The sequence below is a fragment of the Podarcis muralis genome, chromosome 6 (genome assembly GCF_964188315.1).
Source record: "Podarcis muralis chromosome 6, rPodMur119.hap1.1, whole genome shotgun sequence".
Lineage (NCBI taxonomy): Eukaryota > Metazoa > Chordata > Lepidosauria > Squamata > Lacertidae > Podarcis > Podarcis muralis.
Window position 1 is genome coordinate 67,983,087 of NC_135660.1, and position 20,687 is coordinate 68,003,773.

Here is a 20,687-nt window from a genome sequence, read left to right on the forward strand (position 1 = left end):
CCTTGCTTCACTGTTGCTGGTGTGTGTGGTCTGGGAGTCTGTCCAACAGTAGAAGCAAATTAGCAAGCTGGTCCTGCCTTCTAACTGTGCAAGAGGGGCAGCCTGAATGATGGAGAGTATCTCCCAGACTTTAAAAAACAGTGCGTGCTAAGGGTATGAAAGGTCTTGCCAATGATGCCTATACTTATGCCTATAACTATGAACATACATACAAACTTTTCAGGGCCAGAAGCTATAGTGATAGAATTGGAATAATGCTGGGAAGATCCAAGTTAAAATCCCTCCTGTGCCATGAAGCTTGCTTGGGTCAGTTACTCTTGACTGCACCATTCTCAAAGCCAAGATCTACCCATTGGGATTTAATAACAATTCAAATGCATTTTAGAAAATATTTTTTTATTTGTATATAAAAGTTATTCCATATTACAATTTAATAAGAATCTGTTCCCACCAGTTTTTTACAACTTTCACATGGTATCTAGAATATAATGCAAAGCTATCTTTAATTTACATAACTTCATACAATTGTCATCTGGCACTTATTTTGTCTAGTAAGACCTAGAACTATTTTTTATGTTACATTAAAATTACAGCAGACATTAAATGCAACATTCAATGTAGGCAATGCTTTTTCTAAATATTTCCATGTTAACAAAGTGTTCTCTCACCAATGAGAGAACATTAAAACTGAACCTTCCTGCTGTACATTATGTGTGTACCAAACATCTTGCTTCATGTAAAACAAGGGAAAGTAAGTACTGAAAGTATAGATGGTAGTACACAAAACTGTTGCACTCCCAAGTTTTAATCTTGGCCACCTTTCAGACATCATCACCTGCAGCTTTTTCTAAGTATGCAAACAACTGGCACTCAGAACATTTTATACATGTAAGACAAAATACTGGAAGTGTGCCCAAGCAGACTTATTTAATTTTACTAAATATATTGCCATCAAGTGCCAATAACTGGCAAGTCAATTGGTGTTACATTATCACTCCTAGAGGAATCCAATTCTTTACGCAGACGTTCTTTGTAATAGATTGTATTAACAATAATACTAGAGGTTAGCAGATTTCCTGAACACATGCTTTCAGCACCCAACAGAACAGCATAGCCGATTTACAGGAACAAAAATAAGAGAGAACCTTGTAGTCTTTGGCATTTGTTTTAAGTCAATACAAAAATAAGACGTTTTGTAAAGAAAGTTTTAAGACTTCTTCTGTAAACAGGTTTGATATTGCTACAGTTGAATACTGATTGTAAAAGCTTCTACGGTCATTCCCTCATCTTGGAAAGAGATGGTTTATTGCCACAACATTATAGTCCCTGTCTGCTTCTCGATCCACCTCGGCTGTGAGTTCTCACAGAGCTATGTAACTGAAGACCTACTGAGCAAAAACCAGATAAAAGCTGTGAAAGCAACGGTACTAAAAGCAAACTTCATGCATGCAGTAATGGGCTGTATCCAGCACTGCATGGGACTTCATGTGCAGAACAGAACTTCCTCTTCTGTCCCCTCCAGCTCCCCCTGCACACTCAAAATCAGTTCCAGAGGGTTGGGAGACCCTCCAGGGGAGATTTTTGGGGGCAAGCTGGGGAAGGAGAGGAAACCTAAGTCCCACTGTACAAGTGCCACCCTGCTGGCCCATCACTGGATACAACCCAAAATTATGGCCACAAGTGATCATGCCACAATAAACCTGTTGATGATTCAGAACAGCACATGCTCTTGTGGTGTGATCCGCTCGTGCCAGTGTACATCATAATGCATATGGGGCCCTCAATGACACATACGTTTCCAAACAAATTTTGACTGGGACGCATTCTAAAATGCCCGAGGCATGTGAAAGGACTGTACCATTTGAGTTTGCTCTCAGGCCCACTTTATACAAAGGTATAGTTGCTTTTCAGGAGTTCTCATGTGACTTCCTTTACAACACTGATGAGAGGGACCAGTGACAGTAATTACATCCTTCAGCAGTACAGAGAGCCTGGCACAGGAAATAGCCACATCATCAGTCCATCCCACGTAATCACAACATTGCCCAAAAGGCATCAAAGTCACCAGGAGAACACAGCAACCCCCCTGCTCCTGCAATGGAAGTACTAGACCTCAATTGGAAAAGGAAATTAGCAATGCTGTGCCCTAAATTTGGTTCATACTGCTGGATTAAAAGACAGAGCAAGACTTCTGTGTCTTTAAAACAGCAAGCACAGCTCTTTCACAAGGGGTGTGATGGAAGAAGCTTCATCTTTCCATACAAGTATTTGAAAAGACATGGCAGCCCTATATAAATTTCAGTCTCGATTCAAAGCTACCGCTATCTAAAGGCACTGTCTATTAATATAGATTTGGAATGTGGAATTCACATTTGTAGGGCTGAAGAAATGTGAACTTGGAAGACTTCCGTGGCTGTCATGTATGAGGGTGTGTGCCATGGGTACTCGGTTAGACTGAAAGAATAAACATAGCTGGAACCCTGGTTTGTATACTCGACAGCAGAAACGACAGGAATATAACCTGAATGCACTATTCCAGGTTCAAAATTACACGTTTGACAAAATGGCCAACAACTTCAAAGAGAATGCTAAGTATTTTATGATTTGCAAGCAAATCAAGGGCATCGCTTGCCTCTTACTTCTTACCCGGGGGAGGTTGGTCTTCTTTGTCCTCCTCGTCCTCATTCAGAAAATTACCAAGAGCCTGGTGGTGGAAGGAATTAATATAGGAAGAGCTGGATATCCCTAGACTGACTCCCATCACTCCAACATTTATAGCATCTGTAACGTAATACCAGATTTCAATCTTAAACTGTGGCATATTATTAATACAGTTAGCATACCAAAGCCATTTTAAGCAATACATGCTCCACTTTGCGCATACCTGTGCCAGCAGATCCTTTACTATTTCGTGGTTGATTAGCATAATCAATAACAGTGCAAGAGCGACGATACTGTGAGTCTGGCTAAAAGCACACAAAAAAAAGAAGAAGTTAAAGAATCAGAGTTGGAAGGGAGCCTGAGGATCAATTAGTCCAACCCCCTACAATGCAGGAATCCTGTCCCCAGCCGGCCCTGGGTGGACTTCAACCACCACCAACCAGACGCACTGAACCATTGCGCCACTAGAGGTACCATGTTTTGGATCAGGCTATTGCAAAATCAAAATCCTCAAAGCGCACAATCCTTCCCCATGTCTGGTTCTCCTGTAGCTCTGCTTCTTCCCTACCCCAAAGCCAAACAGCACTCCAGGGCATTATGGGGAACAGGCTGTACTCTTTCCACATCCCCATCTACTCTTTCTTCTCTGCACTATAAAGTTTCTCGAAATCTCAAGTAACTTAAGCATGGAGAGAGAGAGTATAATGTCCTGGTATGTTGCTGCTTCCACATACTGAGAGGCAGAGAGTAATCATTGTGTAAAGCTACTTTTATGAATCTGAAAGCCACTCTGAAGGCTCTCATATCTATTCTCAGGGGGAAGTCAGTCACACACACACAAACACACACACTTGTTTCTCTTTCCTTTCTCCCCCATAGTCCTGAAACTAAGCCAAGGTACATGGAACTGAAGCAATCCCATTTTCTACCTCTGTCGACCTACCCATGTTTCCATTCCTTGCTTCCTCTTGTTTCCCTCTGCCTATTTTAGATGGGAAGCCCTTGTCGTAGATCTTCGTCAAGTTACATGTACGCAGATGGTGTCATATAAATTAATTAATATACGTGTAGGAGCCACACAACCTGGGACAATTAGAAGGGACCTGTACAGATCCTAATTCATTTGCTTAAAATCTACCATTGAGTGCTGAAGGATTTTGTACCCACACTTAAAGTAACAGGGAAACCTGCAAGCATAGGCCTGTGGGTTTTGATACTGGCCACAGATAATGGCAAGATGAATATCTACTCTTTCCAGGTTTGAATGTAATTTGAACACACCTTACCCAAAATGCATGCGATGTGTTGGGCCTGGAGAAACTATCAGGTAATAAAAATCTCTCATGCACTGGTTGATGGTTAATTTCATCTGCTATTGCACTGCGAGCCCGGCTAGCATTCCCCCGAGATTTCTGCATGGTGAAGAGAAAAAAGCCATGGGTTTTAGATACAAATTTGCACTAAAAGAATGCAAAAGGTTGCAAATACTGTTATCACACCCTCTGCATTAAGGCAGCAACAGACAGTGGTGCAGTTGATTAATCTGATGAATAACAGAGAGAGAGAAAACCTTTTCACTCTCCTGGTAAACAAACACTGCATGAAGCATTCTGCTTCAAGGTTGATAGTCTCAAGAAGTAAAAACAGATCACTCACAACCCAGAAATTAGATATAACTACTTAAGAATTAATATTTGCTTTGAGGGTGGGTGTGGGTTTTAGTTTTAAAATGCACAACAATTATTTTTATAATATTCTCTTGTAAATCATAAACATTCATTCAAACAAAACAAAACAAAAACCGATTCTTACTATCTTAGAGTAAGGACCACAATGCGAGGCTTGAAGAATCCTGTCATTCTAAGACCAGAATTGTTTCAACAGAAGAGGTGGCTTACCATTTGCTTTTGAGATCCCAAATGATCTGCTATATCTACAGTACTAATTGGAGGAAGGAGGTTATTTCTACTCAGTGGCATTGGGGAAGGTGATGATAGTTGCTCATTTGCCGTGGACCTGGAAAAGACCAATGACAATTACTAAAAACGACATTTGCACTGGAAATTGTAAGACTGATGTGAATTCAAGGTAAATAACAAAAAGAAGTGTCCATGCAAGTTGACGAAAAATACTGGGTTTCAGTGTGGGGAGTCGATGAGATTGTGGCTTAAATGGTGAGCTCCATGTGGGAGAAACTCCAGCAGAGATGAGAAATGGAGGAATCGGCATGCATTTTGTAGACAATTCTCTCCATCACCAGTGAGGAATACAAAGTGACTGCAGCTATTTCAAGCTTCAACACTTTTCCTAGTTTAAGGCTAAAGGAGGAAAATAACTGTCTTCCACAGGTAACCTGGCACCCTTCAAAGCTGATTTATTTAAATTATTTCACCGCAATTAACAGCAACACAACTTCAGGACTGCTTTCAGTCTATGAAATGCCTTCCTTGTTGAGTCCTTTCAAAACACTGCTTCTCTTTTACCTCTAAAAATCAATGGCCAATGTGACCTAACTGACGGATTTGCCTCAAGCTTAACATGTATCTGCAATAATAGCCTAATAAGTTATCAAAGGCCTAGTCTTCAGGAATGGATTGAGGCAAAATACTCGCTTGCCATCCATTATTCAATCACGAGAGAAGAGAGTGATATGTGTGAGCTGAAATACAAGAAACATACCAATGGAACAAGGCAAGCTGTTACTAGCATCTGAAGCAGATATCGTCACACAGTGAAGCTAAGTGTCTGACATAATATGCATCTTGATATATGGCTGAAATGGATGAGACAAGTTGTGTTAAACTCAAGTAAGACAGATGCTTGAGGGCAAAAGGGAAGCTTTTTGCAGATTCTGCATCAACCTCTTTAGTTGCCAGCACCTGTCCGTTGATTGTGTAGGTGGGGCACACTTTGGGACCAATCCATCTTGTGCCCAAGTTTCAACTGTGGTCACATTTACTTCTTCTAGGTCTATACCTTGGTTACCTTGAGGGATGAATACTGCAGGGCTCTCTACCTGGGGCTGTAGAATGGAAAATACAGAGTAGCTGCAACTGGTCCAAGCTCAAGTAGCCAATCTCTTTCATCACCGCTATACTGCCTCTCAATTTTATACTGGACTCAAAGGAAATCCTTGTTCTGCCTATACCTTGGCCCTCTCACTGCTCAGCAAGCACCCCTCCGTGGCAGAACTTCTGTAATATTTGATCATTATATTTATGAGCCGCTCTGTAACAATGTTCTTTGAGCAATGAACAAATAAAACAGCTTCACAAAATCAGAGAACACGACGAAACAAAGACTAAAAGCCAACAGCCAAGGGAGCATGATGCAACTCTAAACTTAAAGGTAAAGGTAAAGGTACCCCTGCCCGTATGGGCCAGTCGTGACCGACTCTAGGGCTGCGCGCTCATCTCGCTCAAGAGGCTCGGAGCCGGCGCCGTCCGAAGACACTTCCGGGTCACGTGGCCAGCGTGACGAAGCTGCTCTGGCGAACCAGCACCAGTGCAGCACATGGAAATGCTGTTTACCTTCCCGCTATAAAGCGGTAGCTATTTATCTACTTGCACTTAGGGGTGCTTTCGAACTGCTAGGTGGGCAGGAGCTGGGACCGAACGACGGGAGCTCACCCCGCCGCGCGGATTTGAACTGCCGACCTTACAATCAGCAAGTCCTAGGCACTGAGGTTTTACCCACAGCGCCACCCGCGTCCCTAACTCTAAACTTATCTGCTACCATAAAAGGGGGCGAGGAGAAATATCCCGAAGAGACAAAACTCTAAACTTCCAAGTAAACAAGAACAGAAGGACTGCGGAGAGAGAATCAAATATGTGTTTACAAAGAACTGAAACTATTGCAGAGATTCTGTTCTTAATGGTATAATCGTGCTAGTCCTCATTCAGCATTGATGGCATAGTGTGGCTATCCACATGCAATGCATGAAGGATAAACTCGCTCTGGAGGTGGAAGTGCTGTTCCTGGGCTCCTTTGGGAGGAAGGGTAGGATATATAAATTTAATAAATAAAGGTCCCTCTGCGGCTTTTGAAAAATGTAACATGCCCCAGAGGAACAGAGCCTCCACAAATCTTTGTGTTTTTAAAGAAGAATAAATTTTAAAGGCTTATGTAAAGTAGAGGATCCGCTCAATAGAGTTACCCTTCTTGTCCTTATTTTAAAGGGTTTCATAAACATTCCTGCTCTTGAGCAGTACAATGGTGAAATGCTTTACCTCAAAAATAGTAGATCATAAAATAGCACAGATGTGAAGAACTGGATGGGAAGGGGAATTGTGTTGCCCAGCACTAAAGATATAATGGGCACTATCTTTCAGATGGCTATAATAAGCAGCCACATTTTATGTAGTACAATGGTACCTTGGTTCCCGAATGGCTTAGTTGTCAAATAAATCGGCTCCTGAACACCACAAACCCAGAAGTAAACGTTCTTGTTTTTGAATGTTTTTCAGAAGCTGAATCTCCAACAGGCTTCCAAGTGAGTGCAGGAATCTCCTGCAGACAATCAGAAGCCGCGCCTTGGTTTTTGAATGGTTTAGGGAGTCGAATGGATTCCCGGAACAGATAAAGTTCGAGAACCAAGGTACCACTGTACTCTATTGCTGGAGAAAGTCTGCATTTTCCTTGCAACAGTCTATCGTGACTTGGGTGATAGGGAAATGGTGATTCCCTGCAAAAGAGGTATAAGCTGGAGAAGCGGATGTTTTGATTCTCTACATCATCAAATAATAAAAAGGTAAAGGTAAAGAACCCTTGACAGTTAAGCCCAGTCGCAAATGACTCTGGGGTTGCGGAGCTCACCTAGCTTTACTGGCCGAGGGAGCCGAGGTTTTCCGCAGACAGTTTTTTCCGGGTCATGTGGCCAGCAAGACTAAGCTGCTTCTGGCAAAACCAGAGCAGTGCACGGAAACGCCGTTTACCTTCCTGCCGGAGCGGTACCTATTTATCTACTTGCACTTTTGACGTGCTTTCGAACTGCTAGGTTGGCAGGAGCTGGGACCGAGCAACGGGAGCTCACCCAGTTGCGGGGATTTGAACCGCCGACCTTCCAATCAGCAATCCCTAGGCTCAGTGGTTTACACCACAGCACCACCCGCGTCCCAACATCAAATAATAACTGCACAAATAAAGACATAACCAGGAAAGGCTTCAGCTCATACATGAAATCTTACAAAAGAACAGCTCAGAACATGGTCACAATTTTCACAGGCAGTGTCTAGTATCTCCTTTTGCAAAACAACAGATTAGATAACAAATATTACTTATCTGACTGCCTGTCTCACCCACCCCACCCTCAACTTCCCTAAGATCTGATCCTGTCACGCTGAACGTTTCAAAAGGCAGAGATTTAAGCCAGAAGTACGTATCAACCTACAGCCGTGTTCCCCTGATGACATCCTCCATGGGTCTCGGTGTCCCTGAGCGAGAATGGCTCGTGTTGATGGGGTGCAGAGTACGTGGTGGAGGGTTGCGCCTTCTAGCAGACTGTGCAGAATAGGACAGAGAAGATGTACTGAGCTCAAGTGGGCGATTTGGCCGAGCTCTGGTTGACAGGACAGAAGTGGAGCCTGGCCTCATAAGCAATCTGTCATCCAAGTCTCTGGCACCAAGTGGGGGAAAGCACAGGAGCAAAATGAAATATTCATAAACTGATTTCGCACCATCCGCATCAATTAACGAGGCACAATACCACTACAAAGGCAGCTACCGCACAGCTACTCTGCTCTATAAAGCCCATGTGTAGGATGGTCTGAAGGCACACGAGGCCAAAGCTAAGCAGGTTCAGTTCATGCCTGGGTGTGTGAACCACAAGTCCACCACCTTTGGCTCCATGACAGAAGAAAGGCACAGTATAAAATGAGTTTTTAAAAATGTGCAAGGAAAACAGATTCCATTCTAGCATTATTACCCTTTGCATTTGCATTTCAATGAAAAGGGGATGCTAGTCAACACCTATTGTGGTGCAGGAGCCACTAGACTGAGCAAATCCACTAGCATATAAAGTATGAATTTTACATCTTCTGCATTTTGAGAGGCGTAATTGATTTCTATGCAGGGGTTTTGATAGTAACCTGAGCTAGTTTGTTCTTTAGCCTAGCTCAGTTTTAGACAAGCCAAAATGGAATAGAGTAGAAGCATTCAATGGTTCCTCCACAGCTGTGGATGCACAGAGAAGGAGGAAGGAGTTTAAAAGTCAATATAAACTTAGAAAAACTTGACTCCCAACACTACTGCTTCCTTATATCTCTAACTCGCAGTGCAGCTTTCATACAGAACAAACAAAAGATGGCTACTCTTACAATATTTTATCCATCAGAGGCAAGTTCCTTTGGTGTAAGGGGATCCCATGAATAACCATCAAACCATTCAAATTACGTTGTGGACCACCGCTCGTTCCTTGTGAGAGATTTGCCTGCAGGTTACAAGAAATTAAATTTGCCCTCAGCATTAAATGAAAGATATGCATTTGTTAATTTCCAATCTCGGCTCTTACTGAAAAAAGGATTGGAAAAGAGTAAATGTCAATGGACTCAAGAAAAGCAGTGCATACCCTCAATTTGTTCATAAGAAACGCGTAACAAGGCATGAATGGTCTTATAAGCAGTTCTTATATCTTTAAAAATTACACACTGTTTATTATATAACGTGGCTTCGTAACCAAGGTAATTCAATTATTTAAACTTAGCATAAATTAATCTGGACGAAATACTTTCAGCAGAGAAAAAATGTTTAGGTCACACGCATAAGCAAACATATGACAACATGGTTAGATTTCTACTTTGCGTATATGCTACCAACTAACTACTCAGTCCTCGTACATCTGCATGACTGCATGATAGATTGATTTCAGTGGCCCTTGTTACCAGCTACACGTGTACAACTGCTGAAATTCTCATTGTTGACAAAGCATGCATTATCTTGAGGTAAAATCTTGAGGTAAATCTTAGGAAGCAGGGAGAGGGGGCACTTGCTGTTCTCAGCTGCTGAACTGGTCCCTGCCGCAGATATTGGTAACCACATCCTGACCCAATGGCAGAGAAATGAGACTTGAGCATCAGTAAGTCAGCTGGGCTTACAACTGTGTTTCACAACCACCTCCCTTATCAGGTTAGGAGAAAGGGCATGGTTAGGAGAAAGGGCATTCCCGCCCACTTCTTTGTGGCAGGCCTCCCCCAACCTTGTAAGCATTTTCTCACCTAAAGTATATCTGGTTACAGCAGCTTCTGTACTGAAAAGACACAGTGTCTATCATAGCCCGCTGCAGCCTTCCCTCACTTATAACTTCCAATGCAATATAATACCACTCTAGAGTTAGCTGACCTTTAGGAGTAGGTTTTTGAAAGGGCAAAAGGGGAATAGGAAAAGTCCTACTTAGTACTAGGGTGCCAAATCTATAATCCTAAAAAATGTAAGCACAAATCTCATTGCCATTTGTTACTGAATTTATTCAGGATCAGCCTAAACTTGCTAAGATGGAATATTACTAATGTATGACTAAACTAAATTGCTTAATACACTAGTGAATGAGGTTCTCCCTTCCCCAGACACTGCATCATATGTCCCATTGCCTCCTTAATAACAAAGGAATCCAAGAAACAGTGTGACCCAAAGCTGTCTAATTTGGAAGTAAGTTCTGCTGAAATTAATATACAATACTTCTGTGGTAATGAATTTTGACTCAAAATAGTTCTGCATCATCTGGGAAAACGCAAAATCATCATCATTATCATCATCATCATCCACCCACCATATGACACTGACAGGAGAAAGAAAAGAGCTATACCCCCTGCATCATACATACTTCCGGTGTTTTTCTCTTCTTTTTGCTTTTGCGGCCACATCGGTGTTTTGAGTACTATGCATACAATAAGGTATACATGAGGAAGACAGAGGATTATACAGGGAAGTGAAAGGGGGAAAATAAAAAAGGAAAGAAACCGAGTTAAAATGGATCAAACACTAGTTAAACCTTGGGTTCTTATCTTTATTATGGAGAGTATGCAGAGCAAGAACTAGTACACATTTTAAAAAACGAAGGTAATTAACAGAGATGCTTTATACATCCAAGCAGCAAAATAAGAGTGCTCTCTATTGCCCACTAAGCTGGGTAATGATTGAGTTGGTATCTCCCATACCAGTCCTCTAACTCTGTATACCTCTTATTTCATCAAAGCGCAAAGAAGGAAAATATTTTCAAAATAAGGTAGATAGAATTTTAAGAGTTGTGACAGTATGTGATAAAGTGAAAATTTTGCAAGGACAGATATAGTCAAGCCATTGCAATGTCTAATTTTCAGGCAAGTTAACATGATAAATTTCCTTGCCTAGACACCATCTCAACCTGATGTGTCTTCTTAAACTTACCAGATTTGAAGGGATGGAGGGCATCTTAGTTTGAGGCATTCGAGGTAATAACAGTGGCAAAGGCTCAAACTGCATAAACGGGCTTCCTGAATCTGTCCGGTTTGTTTCAACAGTTATGACATTCTTCTCATCGTCTACCAGAAATAGGACAAACATAAATCACTATGCACTGTTCACTTTGGATTCTTATAAAGCAAAATTTTAAGAAAGGTGGCTTTTATCTCCTTGAAAAATACATAAATGGGCTTCATACTCTTGATTTTAATCAGAGACATTTAAAAGAGCTAGACTACATGGAGTTCCATGCATGTCAGTGGACCAAAATATCTGGTCATTAAAATCCACACAGGATAAGACTTCCCAATGCAATTTATAGCAAAGTGCAAGAGTCTTAAACTATGACTCACTGGACTGAAACTGTTTCTAGGCATAAGGCATATTTCGGGGGGCGGGAATATAGCTTGCTAAGTATTTAACACTACATTTTGAAGTGGGCAGGGAAAACTTTGGAGAATGATATCCACTGCATTTTAGCCTTGAAACTTACCTGAGACTGACCCTTCCCAGTGTCTACAGATTAATTGCTCCATATGGCCCAAGACTTCACTCCAGACATCATCAAATACATAGGAAAGGACAGCATCTCTCATGCAGTAGGATGGCGAGATAGGAGGGAAACCTAATTTCCGTCTGTCAGGTGAAAGACCCATTTTCCAATCATGCAACTCTTCTTCCCTTTGAATGAAACAAGATAATGTTACAGTTCTGTTTTAATTTTATATAATCAAAGCCAGAAGCGACTTTGTGCCTACCTGACAAATTTAGAGCTGATGGGTGGAATTCAATGTTGAACTCTTCTAATTGTTCTGTCTGAGCAATCCCTGCAGCTGACCAGATGGAATGAGCCCCCCTCCCCCACCACTGCTCTGGGGGGCTTTCCCAATGCCCCTAAGAGGTGGGGAGAGGAAACCCTTTTGTGAAAGTTCTTGCACAGGGCTTCTGCTGACAGAGATGGTTAGGTGACTCCTGCCCTTAAGAGTGGTAGTCAACAAAGTTTTACTCAGAGCAGACCCACTGAAATTAATGGTCTTAACTTAGTCATGCTCATTCATTTCAATGGTTTAATTATAAACTAATAATTATTTTTGTACATATCCTATTGTATTAAGCTGCTTTAAATTATGCACAAGTTGCTTTAAGTTGCCTCATTTCAAAATATTCCACCTTATGTGTTTTCTATAAGTTCTGTAAGCTTTTGTATTACCATGTCATAATACCATTAAGATTTGTCCACTAATAAGCCAAGTGATTTGTTTCAGCTATAATCCTGAGTCTGTGGTTTTCCCTGGTTAAGGTATACTCCCTGTTGCAATGAGTTCCTGCTGAGCAATTGAAAACTTTGAGGGATTCAATGACTAGCCAGGATTTGGCACAGTACTCAGTGGCTATGACTGGATCACAGAATTAACACTCCCTACCTCCATCCCAAAGACAAATGATCAAGACAGCTAGAAGGAGATACTACAGTAAAGATAAATAACTGTTCTAGAAGGCAGCATTCACTAAATGCTGATCATATTCCCGGTCAGTCCAGTGGCTCAAAAACTCTCTGCACTTCTTTTTTTTGGAACTTTGTGAATGATAAATAGCAAGCAGTATATTTCCACTAGTTATGCTAGTAAAACGGCATTGGATCTACCATGTTAACAGACATTTTACTCAAATGAGACATAAATAAAATGTGCAGCTTGAGTTCAGGTCCTTTGGCTCACAAGTTTCCAGTGTGTCCTCTGCCATTCAGCAACTTGTCCACCTAGTACTATACGCATTGCATGATAATCAGAATTAAGAGCAACACCGTGATGCTGGGGAGGAATAAACTGCAATTTTAAACTCAACAGCTATTTAGTGAGAAAATCACCAAATCTATAGTGTGGCACCGCCGACAAGGATTTACAGAACTATTATGAGCACTTCAGTGGAAGAACAACCAAAACAACAAAATCACTGTGTGATTTATTATTTTCTACTGTTAGGAACAGAGGGACGCGGGTGGCGCTGTGGGTAAAAGCCTCAGCGCCTAGGGCTTGCCGATCGAAAGGTCGGCGGTTTGAATCCCCGCGGCGGGGTGCGCTCCCGTTGCTCGGTCTCAGCGCCTGCCAACCTAGCAGTTCGAAAGCACCCCGGGGTGCAAGTAGATAAATAGGGACCGCTTTATAGCGGGAAGGTAAACGGCGTTTCCGTGTGCGGCTCTGGCTCGCCAGAGCAGCGATGTCACGCTGGCCACGTGACCCGGAAGTGTCTCCGGACAGCGCTGGCCCCCGGCCTCTTGAGTGAGATGGGCGCACAACTCTAGAGTCTGTCAAGACTGGCCCGTACGGGCAGGGGTACCTTTACCTTTACCTTTACTGTTAGGAACAAATTACATTTTAGCAATTAATTCCAAGTCACTAGCAGCAAATATCAGTGCAGACTAGGTTAAACAAATATTCAATACCTACACATCTCTGCGATCAAATGCTAAATATTCCTCCATTACACCTTCAGAGACAATCACTCCACCGTCTCCTTCTTCGCTCTCCAATAAACACAATTCAGGTGGTTTTGAAATGTTGTCTTCTTTACACATAGGAGTAAGAGAAAGAGGAACCTTTTTGCCCAAAATACTAAATCTGAAAAAAATGGCAGTAAACAAGGAGGATTACTTTTATATCTCAATGGTACAGTTATGGTATTGGTGACATGGGCAGATTTTCCCGCTCACCCATGGAGGCTCTTAAGCTCTCCCAACAGCAATGGACAGATATCAAATCCCAACCATAAAATGAAAGCTGGAAAAAATTATTCAGTTTTAATAATGATGATGATGGTGTTAGCCTTTTGAGTTGACTTATTTCATTTTAGACAACAAACCCAAAAAACAGACCTAATTATCCTAAATGCAATTATACCCTCTCTCTTCTTTTCAAGCACTAAGAGTAAAGAAATAATCTCAGAAACAGTTTTCTTAAATATTCCAAAAAGTAGTTGTGGAGAAATTAGCTTATGAGCCCTCTGACATTGTAGAAGCTAGTACAACCAGCAGTAGAATGCTAAGATTGTTTAGAGATTCATTTAATTCCTTTATTATACTTGGTATGTGATCACCTTCTGACATGGGAACAACTACCATCCTCTGGGCCATGGGGTCATGAAGAGTCGGACACGACTAAACAACAACAACCATCCTACCAATGCCGTACAAGCTATCCTTACTATAAAGCCCCCCCCCCTTGAAATGACGACTCCTATATATCATAAATGGCTACTGAAGCTCACCTAAGTTTCAGAAACGGTTTGCCATATGGCATGGAGGGCAGATGTCTAAGGAAACAATAGTAAAGTCTCCATTTGCTCAATTCTTTGAATCCTAGCCAATAACACCAGTGTTTGCTAGGCATGTGGACAATATCTGAAATGCATTAATGTTGCTTGCAATATATTACTGATGCGATAGCTACTTTCAAAAATCATGGTTTGTTCTGAACGGCAAATATATTTCATAAACAAAATAGTTACAAAGAAGTCTAATTTATTCTTTCAATGAAAATAAGGTGGTTATAATGATGCTATTTTTTTTAAGTCATTTTATGCTTCATCTGAGAGCAGCTCACGGTGCAATCCCATGTATGTATATAAGTGAAAGGTATATAAGGTTAAGTGTATATAAGACTGCAGTCCTAAAGTGCAATCCCATGGTCCTGCAGGGGCGGGGCGAGGGGAAAGCATTCAAAGGGTGATAGGATTTAGCAGGTTTCCCTCTCCACAGAAGCTCCATGTGTGGGGCATGAGTTCCACCTCCCCGAGGCCTCCTTGATGCAAAATGTGGGGTGGGGAGCTTTAAAAAAAAAGCTCAAAAGGGGAAAGCTCAGCAGGGCTTTGTATTTGGCAGTTCATCCACCACAAACATTCCCCATACCTTGCCCCAGTAGGTTTGCTCTGCCAATCATTCACTGATAATGGAACACTTCTGCAGAATTAGAGATCACTGATACTTACTCACTCGGATCTTTCTCTAGTGATGGGGTCATATCTGATGAACCTAAGGTGCTGCAAGTTGAACTCGAATACCAGCCGTAACCTTCGTCTGTGGGAATCACTACTTGTTTCCCTACAATCCTGATATTAAAGAGAGAATTGTTTTAAAAATTACAAATGGCTTTGGAGAAACTGGCAAAGTATGCTTAATCCACAAAATAAGACCTGAAGCGTTCAGCAGGTATACAAAACCTACAACTCAAGGAAGGAATTTACTTGTGAGGGAAGGACAGTGTGAGCAACAACTACTCTGGAAGAGCAACATCAAGATAAAATTATCATCTCCTGCAACATTATGTTAGTATGTTCCAACAAAAGCACTTCTTACAGTTGAGTAATTCAGCATCAAAGAAGAGATTTGGAAAGAAACAGCGGAATCAGCCACTGTGTTGGTCCATAGTGATTCACTCAGGAACAAAAGCAGAGAGGGCGGCATATTTAGAACAAAAACTGAGCCTCTACAGCAGTCGTGAAGAAGCTGAAAAGTACAGCTTTGTGCTGTTTTCTAGTACTGTGAAATATATCACTAACACATCATGAAAATACCTGAGATGGGGAAAGCTTGACATCCATTGTTGGCACTCCTCCTCTAGGCCTTCAACATACATGCTTGTTTTCTGTTCATACAAGAGCTCATCAATATATCTAAATATTTGTTGTACTTGCCGCGTGGCAGCTTTATCAAATTCCTGAACAGAAATTAGGGAAGAAATAAAAATGGGAAACAAAATTACATCTTTGGGGGATTATATGGACTAGCTAGCTTGTTTCACAATTTAGCAGGATACTCAGGACTTTCTTCATAAAGCAAATATAAAATTAACCTTGTAGCACACACTTCCATGAGAAGAGATGGGGGGGATTTATAATTCATTTTTCACTATGCCTCCTCCAGGCACCACACCTGAAGGGTTAAGGGGTCCTCGGGGTTACTCAAGGCTTTAAATCCAGGTTAATGAGGAAAGCATATGCTCAGTGGCCAGAGAATACTGACTGTGTGCTAAAAGTGTTTTTTTAGGAAACCTAGGAGGGAGAAACAATGGAATATCTATCTATTTTTAAAAAATAAATACATAAACAAATATATTGGGAGGATATGACTGACAGGATGACACAATACGTAGGAGCACTCTTTGTTGCAGGGCCCTCTAGGAAAGAATAAATGAGTAACCTGAATGCAGAATTGCTAGTACAACTCAAAATGTAGCTCAAGGCCAAAAAGCAATGGAGCTGCACCAAGTACATTGTTATAGGATGGGAACCAAGTCTTCTAGAATCTTATCAGGAGGCCTTAAAATTGAATGTTCTTATTCCAAGGACTATTTAAAGCAGTAATATATAAGACTTGAGTATGTCCTAAGCCATGAAGGTTTTAATGACTGATTTGCAGGCAACGGTATACATTTTAATCAGCAATACAATAACAAAACTAACAAAGATGAAGAGCAGAAAAGGGAGGGATTGGGAAGGATCAGATAAGAGAAGAAGTTCTTGAGCCCCAGGTACAATCCAGGTAATAAGATGATTTAAGTATTTGAAACAATGCATCAGACTGCAATTCTAATTTTCGAAGGATCTTGTTTGTTAAATTATCCAAAACAGATAAAGAGGAACTACACTAATAATTTTTATCAGAAACTCTTCTAAAGTTATTGGACTCTGAAACCTGCAAATATTTTTAAGATAAAGACTGTTCTTAAGGATGCTAAATTCTGTACCAACTTCCAAGAATGAATACACATAACTCTATTAGAACTACAATATTTTTGCAGCATTCACTGCAAAAAAATCATGTGCATGAGTGTAACTGAAATATGTCAAAGCTTGTACCGGCCTGCCTACTGACTCATAAGTGTATTTGTGTGAAATTATGTGAAGGACAGAGATCTAAACTTATCAATAATATTTTTCAAAGGGTTATTCTCATTTTAACTGAAGGATTATAATCTACTCACATCATAGCCCCAAGAAAAGACTGAGCTGTCTTCTGTAGAGGTGCCTGTGAAGCTCTGACTAGCTGACCATGAGTTTCCATCGTCTACTGAAGTGACAGATTGGTAGTTTGAATCTTTTGTACTTTCAGACTCACTAAAATATTCAGGGGGAGTGGAGAGAGAAAGGGAATCTTAATATAAGAAAAGTCATATGAGTTAAGCTTTCCAAAGTGAATAGGAAGTATATGAGGAACAGTTTAGATTCTAGTGGGGAAGGTATCTTTCAAGTAATGTAATTCTGCGGATACACGTTAAAGGTACCATAAAATAGACACATATATGAAGTTCTGCTAACAATAAAATATGTTTTAGTCCAATTTATTACTATTGGACTGAAGAAGGAAGCTAAAGTTACATCACCAAATGAAGTTTAGTAACAATGAAATCAAATTATACTGTAACTAACAATATTATATAAACATCATGAAATAAAGATTGGTAACAATGAAATCACATTATATTTGTTTCTAACAATATTATTTAAACATCAATGTATGTGAACAATACTTAAGAACGGTTGTTGTTTTTTGTTATCCTGGAGCCCCAAGTTGCAATTATACAACTAAAAATGAAACATTCATATCAACTAGAAAACAAAGACTTGTTTTTAAAAGCAGCTATGATCTAGTGCAAGAAAATAGGTGCCTCTTCTTAAATGGGGTTTCCGTGTATTACCATGTCCCCATTCTAGAGCACTGGAAAAAAAGAATGACTTTATTTATTTTCAATAAAGTTTGTAATTAAAAAAAGGAGAGAGAAAGACTATTGCCTTTGGTATCTGATGACACCATGATGCAAATTAAAGCAAATTAAAGCAATGTTTAAACAAACATTAGGAAGAACTTCCTGACAGTAAGAGCTGTTCGACAGTGGAATTTGCTGCCAAGGAGTGTGGTGGAGTCTCCTTCTTTGGAGGTCTTTAAGCAGAGGCTTGACAACCATATGTCAGGAGTGCTCTGATGGTGTTTCCTGCTTGGCAGGGGGTTGGACTCGATGGCCCTTGTGGTCTATTCCAACTCTATGATTCTAGGTTACGCCTTTCCAAAAGGGCATTGCTGGCTTCATAGGATTAACATTTGACCATAGCCAAACAACAGACAGTCACTATTTGACTGGATGTTTAACAAGTGTCCCAGACCTACTAAAAGTGGAGGGGGAAATAGAATGAAAAATGAATGAAAAATGAAAGCAGTCAACAGAAATGTATTTTCCAACCTCTTCTCACAAACCTCCCCCCACAAATATTTACACTATCTGAATACCTTGAAATGTCTTCCTGACTTTCAGTAGATGGATAACTGTCATCCAGTGAGTCTGGCAGGGGATGATGTTCTAAGGAACTTTTTGTAAGTCCTCGGCTAAAAAAAGGGTGGGGGAAGAAAAGTAAAAATGTGATTCAAGTAAAGGGACCCCTGACCATTAGGTCCATTCATGACCGACTCTGGGGTTGCTCATCTCACTTTATTGGCCGAGGAAGCCGACGTACAGCTTCCGGGTCATGTGGCCAGCATGACTAAGCCGCTATAAATTACAACCTCTAACAGTGACTTTAATGTCTTCTTAACAACAAGCAATCAGCATTAAAAATTGTTGGGAACTGTTTCTTATTAACATAAATATGTTAAGTTTTAAAAATATATATTCAAGCTAGTCACACCAGAAGAATGCAAAAGGTTTTCGTATGACATTGATTGGTTCTCTAGCACAAGTTACACTTCTGATTTGAGTGCCACACTTCCATTTTGAGCATTATGCTGGCAATTTGAGTGTTACACTGAGGTCTGTTTTTGCTATTTATTTTGCATTTTTGTTTTTGGGGCTTTTTTGTTTTGTTTTTGAGACTGTGTGGAACCCAGTTCAGCTGATTGATTGATTGATTTTGTGACTGCAGTACATTGTTTATTGCTTCCATTTTATGGATCAACGGTCTCGTTAGATAGTAAAATTCATGTTAAATTGCTGTTTTAGGGGTTGTTTTTAAAAGTCTGGAACGCATTAATCCATTTTGCATTACTTTCTATGGGAAAGTGCGACTTGGTTTCGGAATGCTTTGTTTTTGGAACGGACTTCCGGAACAGATTTAGTTTGAGAACCAAGGTACGACTTTAACGCTGAATTACTGTGTCGTGAAATGATGCCTGTCTCCAAAACGGAAAGTTTGGGAAGCTCTGCCCTAGGTGGTAGCAGTGGCAAGATTTTATTGATGTCGCTGTTATCTCAGCCTTGGTTTTCAGGGAGGTGGTAAATCAGCTCCTGTGGGTATGGCAGATTGTTCCTCCACCAATGAAAAAAACAACACTCAAGCCACGCATAGGCAAACTTGGCCCTCCAGATGTTTTGGGACTACAATTCCCATCATCCCTGACCACTGGTCCTGTTAGCTAGGGATAATGGGAGTTGTAGTCCCGAAACATCTGGAGGGCCGAGTTTGCCTATGTGATAGGAATTTTATGGTCTTAGATATATGGCAATGTTCATAACCGCACATACATAGATCAACACAGGAAGACCAACCTGGAACCATTTTGATTCCTAAACTGACCAAATCCTTTCTCTGCAAGGTTAAACTGGAAAAGCCTCCCCATTGTCTCTTTCCTCACAAATCCTGTCTCAAGGATATGTCTGTTTGAATAAGGTGTGAGCCTGTGACCTGGCCCAGGAAATAAATATTTTATCACTACAAAAGAATGGCCAGGCTACCAAGGAAATCCAATCAAGTAACCTGCCAGACAGGAGATAAACAAGGACAAGAGAAAAACAACATTTAAATTTCTGTGATGTAGGTGGGATGTATCTGAGGGGTGGTCTTAGGTTACACCCCTTCTGTGATGAATGCATAATGTTTCTGGGGGTGGTCTTGATCTAGAGGATGGGAATTTCAAAAGTCTTTATAAGCCCTTGCACAGCATTTTTGTGAGTCCTCCTCCTTTCCTGCGAGTGAGGGGAGCACCCTGTTGCAACAGATCAATAAAGATCAAGCTTACTAGCTGCTTTGCTTCTCAATATTCTCTGGTTGGCCTCTGTTATTCTCTCCTACCAATAGGGAACCTATGTAAGGACTCCATATGGGCTCTTGGATACCCCATAAGGGAAAAGGGCATATTTTTATTTACAACACCTATGCCTGCTCTAAGTCTAGAAAACAGGCTTCAGGGTGAAAGTTAGGCTGGGACCTTTCTCTCCAGCAAGGCGGCTTTCCACGTGGAGGGGCCTGTTTTGGTGGGCGCGAGGGCATCCCGTCAGGGGAGCCTGCTTTCCCCCGAGGCGCTCCGGAAAGATACAGCCCGGACCCGCCCCCTCCCGAGGCCTCCGTCTCCTCCGGGACGCCCCACCAGGCCGCGGCGGCAGGGTCGCCGTCGGGGAGTCGGAAGGGTCCCCCACCCTGACGGAGGGCGCCTCAGGGTCGCGACGCCAGCGAGGAAAAGCCACTCACATCCCCTGGGCGTCGGGGGCCACCGGCTTCCGTGTGTATCGCGAGATCATCCTCCCGCCTCAGCGCTGCATCTCGGTCCCTGTCGGCGCTGCCGGCTGGCCGGCTCGGCCCTCGGCCGCCATGGCGACGCCCCGCCCCGCCTG

The 20,687-nt window shown here is 41.5% G+C and overlaps 1 protein-coding gene across 5 annotated transcripts; it reads right to left on the reverse strand.

Moving 5' to 3' along the window:
• Positions 1–377: 377 nt before the first annotated feature.
• Positions 378–20,685, reverse strand: FAM149B1 (family with sequence similarity 149 member B1). Of its 5 annotated transcripts, none has more exons than XM_028729610.2 (16): positions 20,545–20,685; positions 18,374–18,469; positions 17,073–17,205; positions 15,664–15,806; positions 15,079–15,198; positions 13,542–13,712; positions 11,588–11,775; positions 11,041–11,174; positions 10,478–10,531; positions 8,976–9,088; positions 8,051–8,275; positions 4,560–4,677; positions 3,948–4,073; positions 2,885–2,966; positions 2,647–2,781; positions 378–1,385 (listed from the first exon to the last, which is right to left on the reverse strand). In XM_028729610.2, exons 1-16 carry the CDS (start codon positions 20,592–20,594, stop codon positions 1,318–1,320), a joined length of 1,956 nt encoding a protein of 651 aa, XP_028585443.2. In that variant the 5' UTR covers positions 20,595–20,685; the 3' UTR covers positions 378–1,317. The 5 variants fall into 5 exon arrangements, with proteins under 5 accessions (XP_028585443.2, XP_028585442.2, XP_028585444.2 ...); XM_028729609.2 differs by having other exon boundaries at positions 378–1,388; XM_028729611.2 differs by lacking the exon at positions 10,478–10,531 and having other exon boundaries at positions 378–1,388.
• Positions 20,686–20,687: the final 2 nt, after the last annotated feature.

What these genes read in the sequence shown, in the direction of transcription:
- FAM149B1 (XM_028729609.2), bottom strand. Translation starts at nt 20,594, where the DNA reads ATGATCTCGCGATACACACGGAAGCCGGTGGCCCCCGACGCCCAGGGG. An exon ending in TCTTTTCTTGGGGCTATGAT is followed by an intron (nt 15,807 to 17,072) that starts GTGAGTAGATTA and finishes ATTTCTGTTCAG; the next exon opens with GAATTTGATAAAGCTGCCAC. An exon ending in CTAGAGAAAGATCCGAGTGA is followed by an intron (nt 13,713 to 15,078) that starts GTAAGTATCAGT and finishes CATTTTTTTCAG; the next exon opens with ATTTAGTATTTTGGGCAAAA.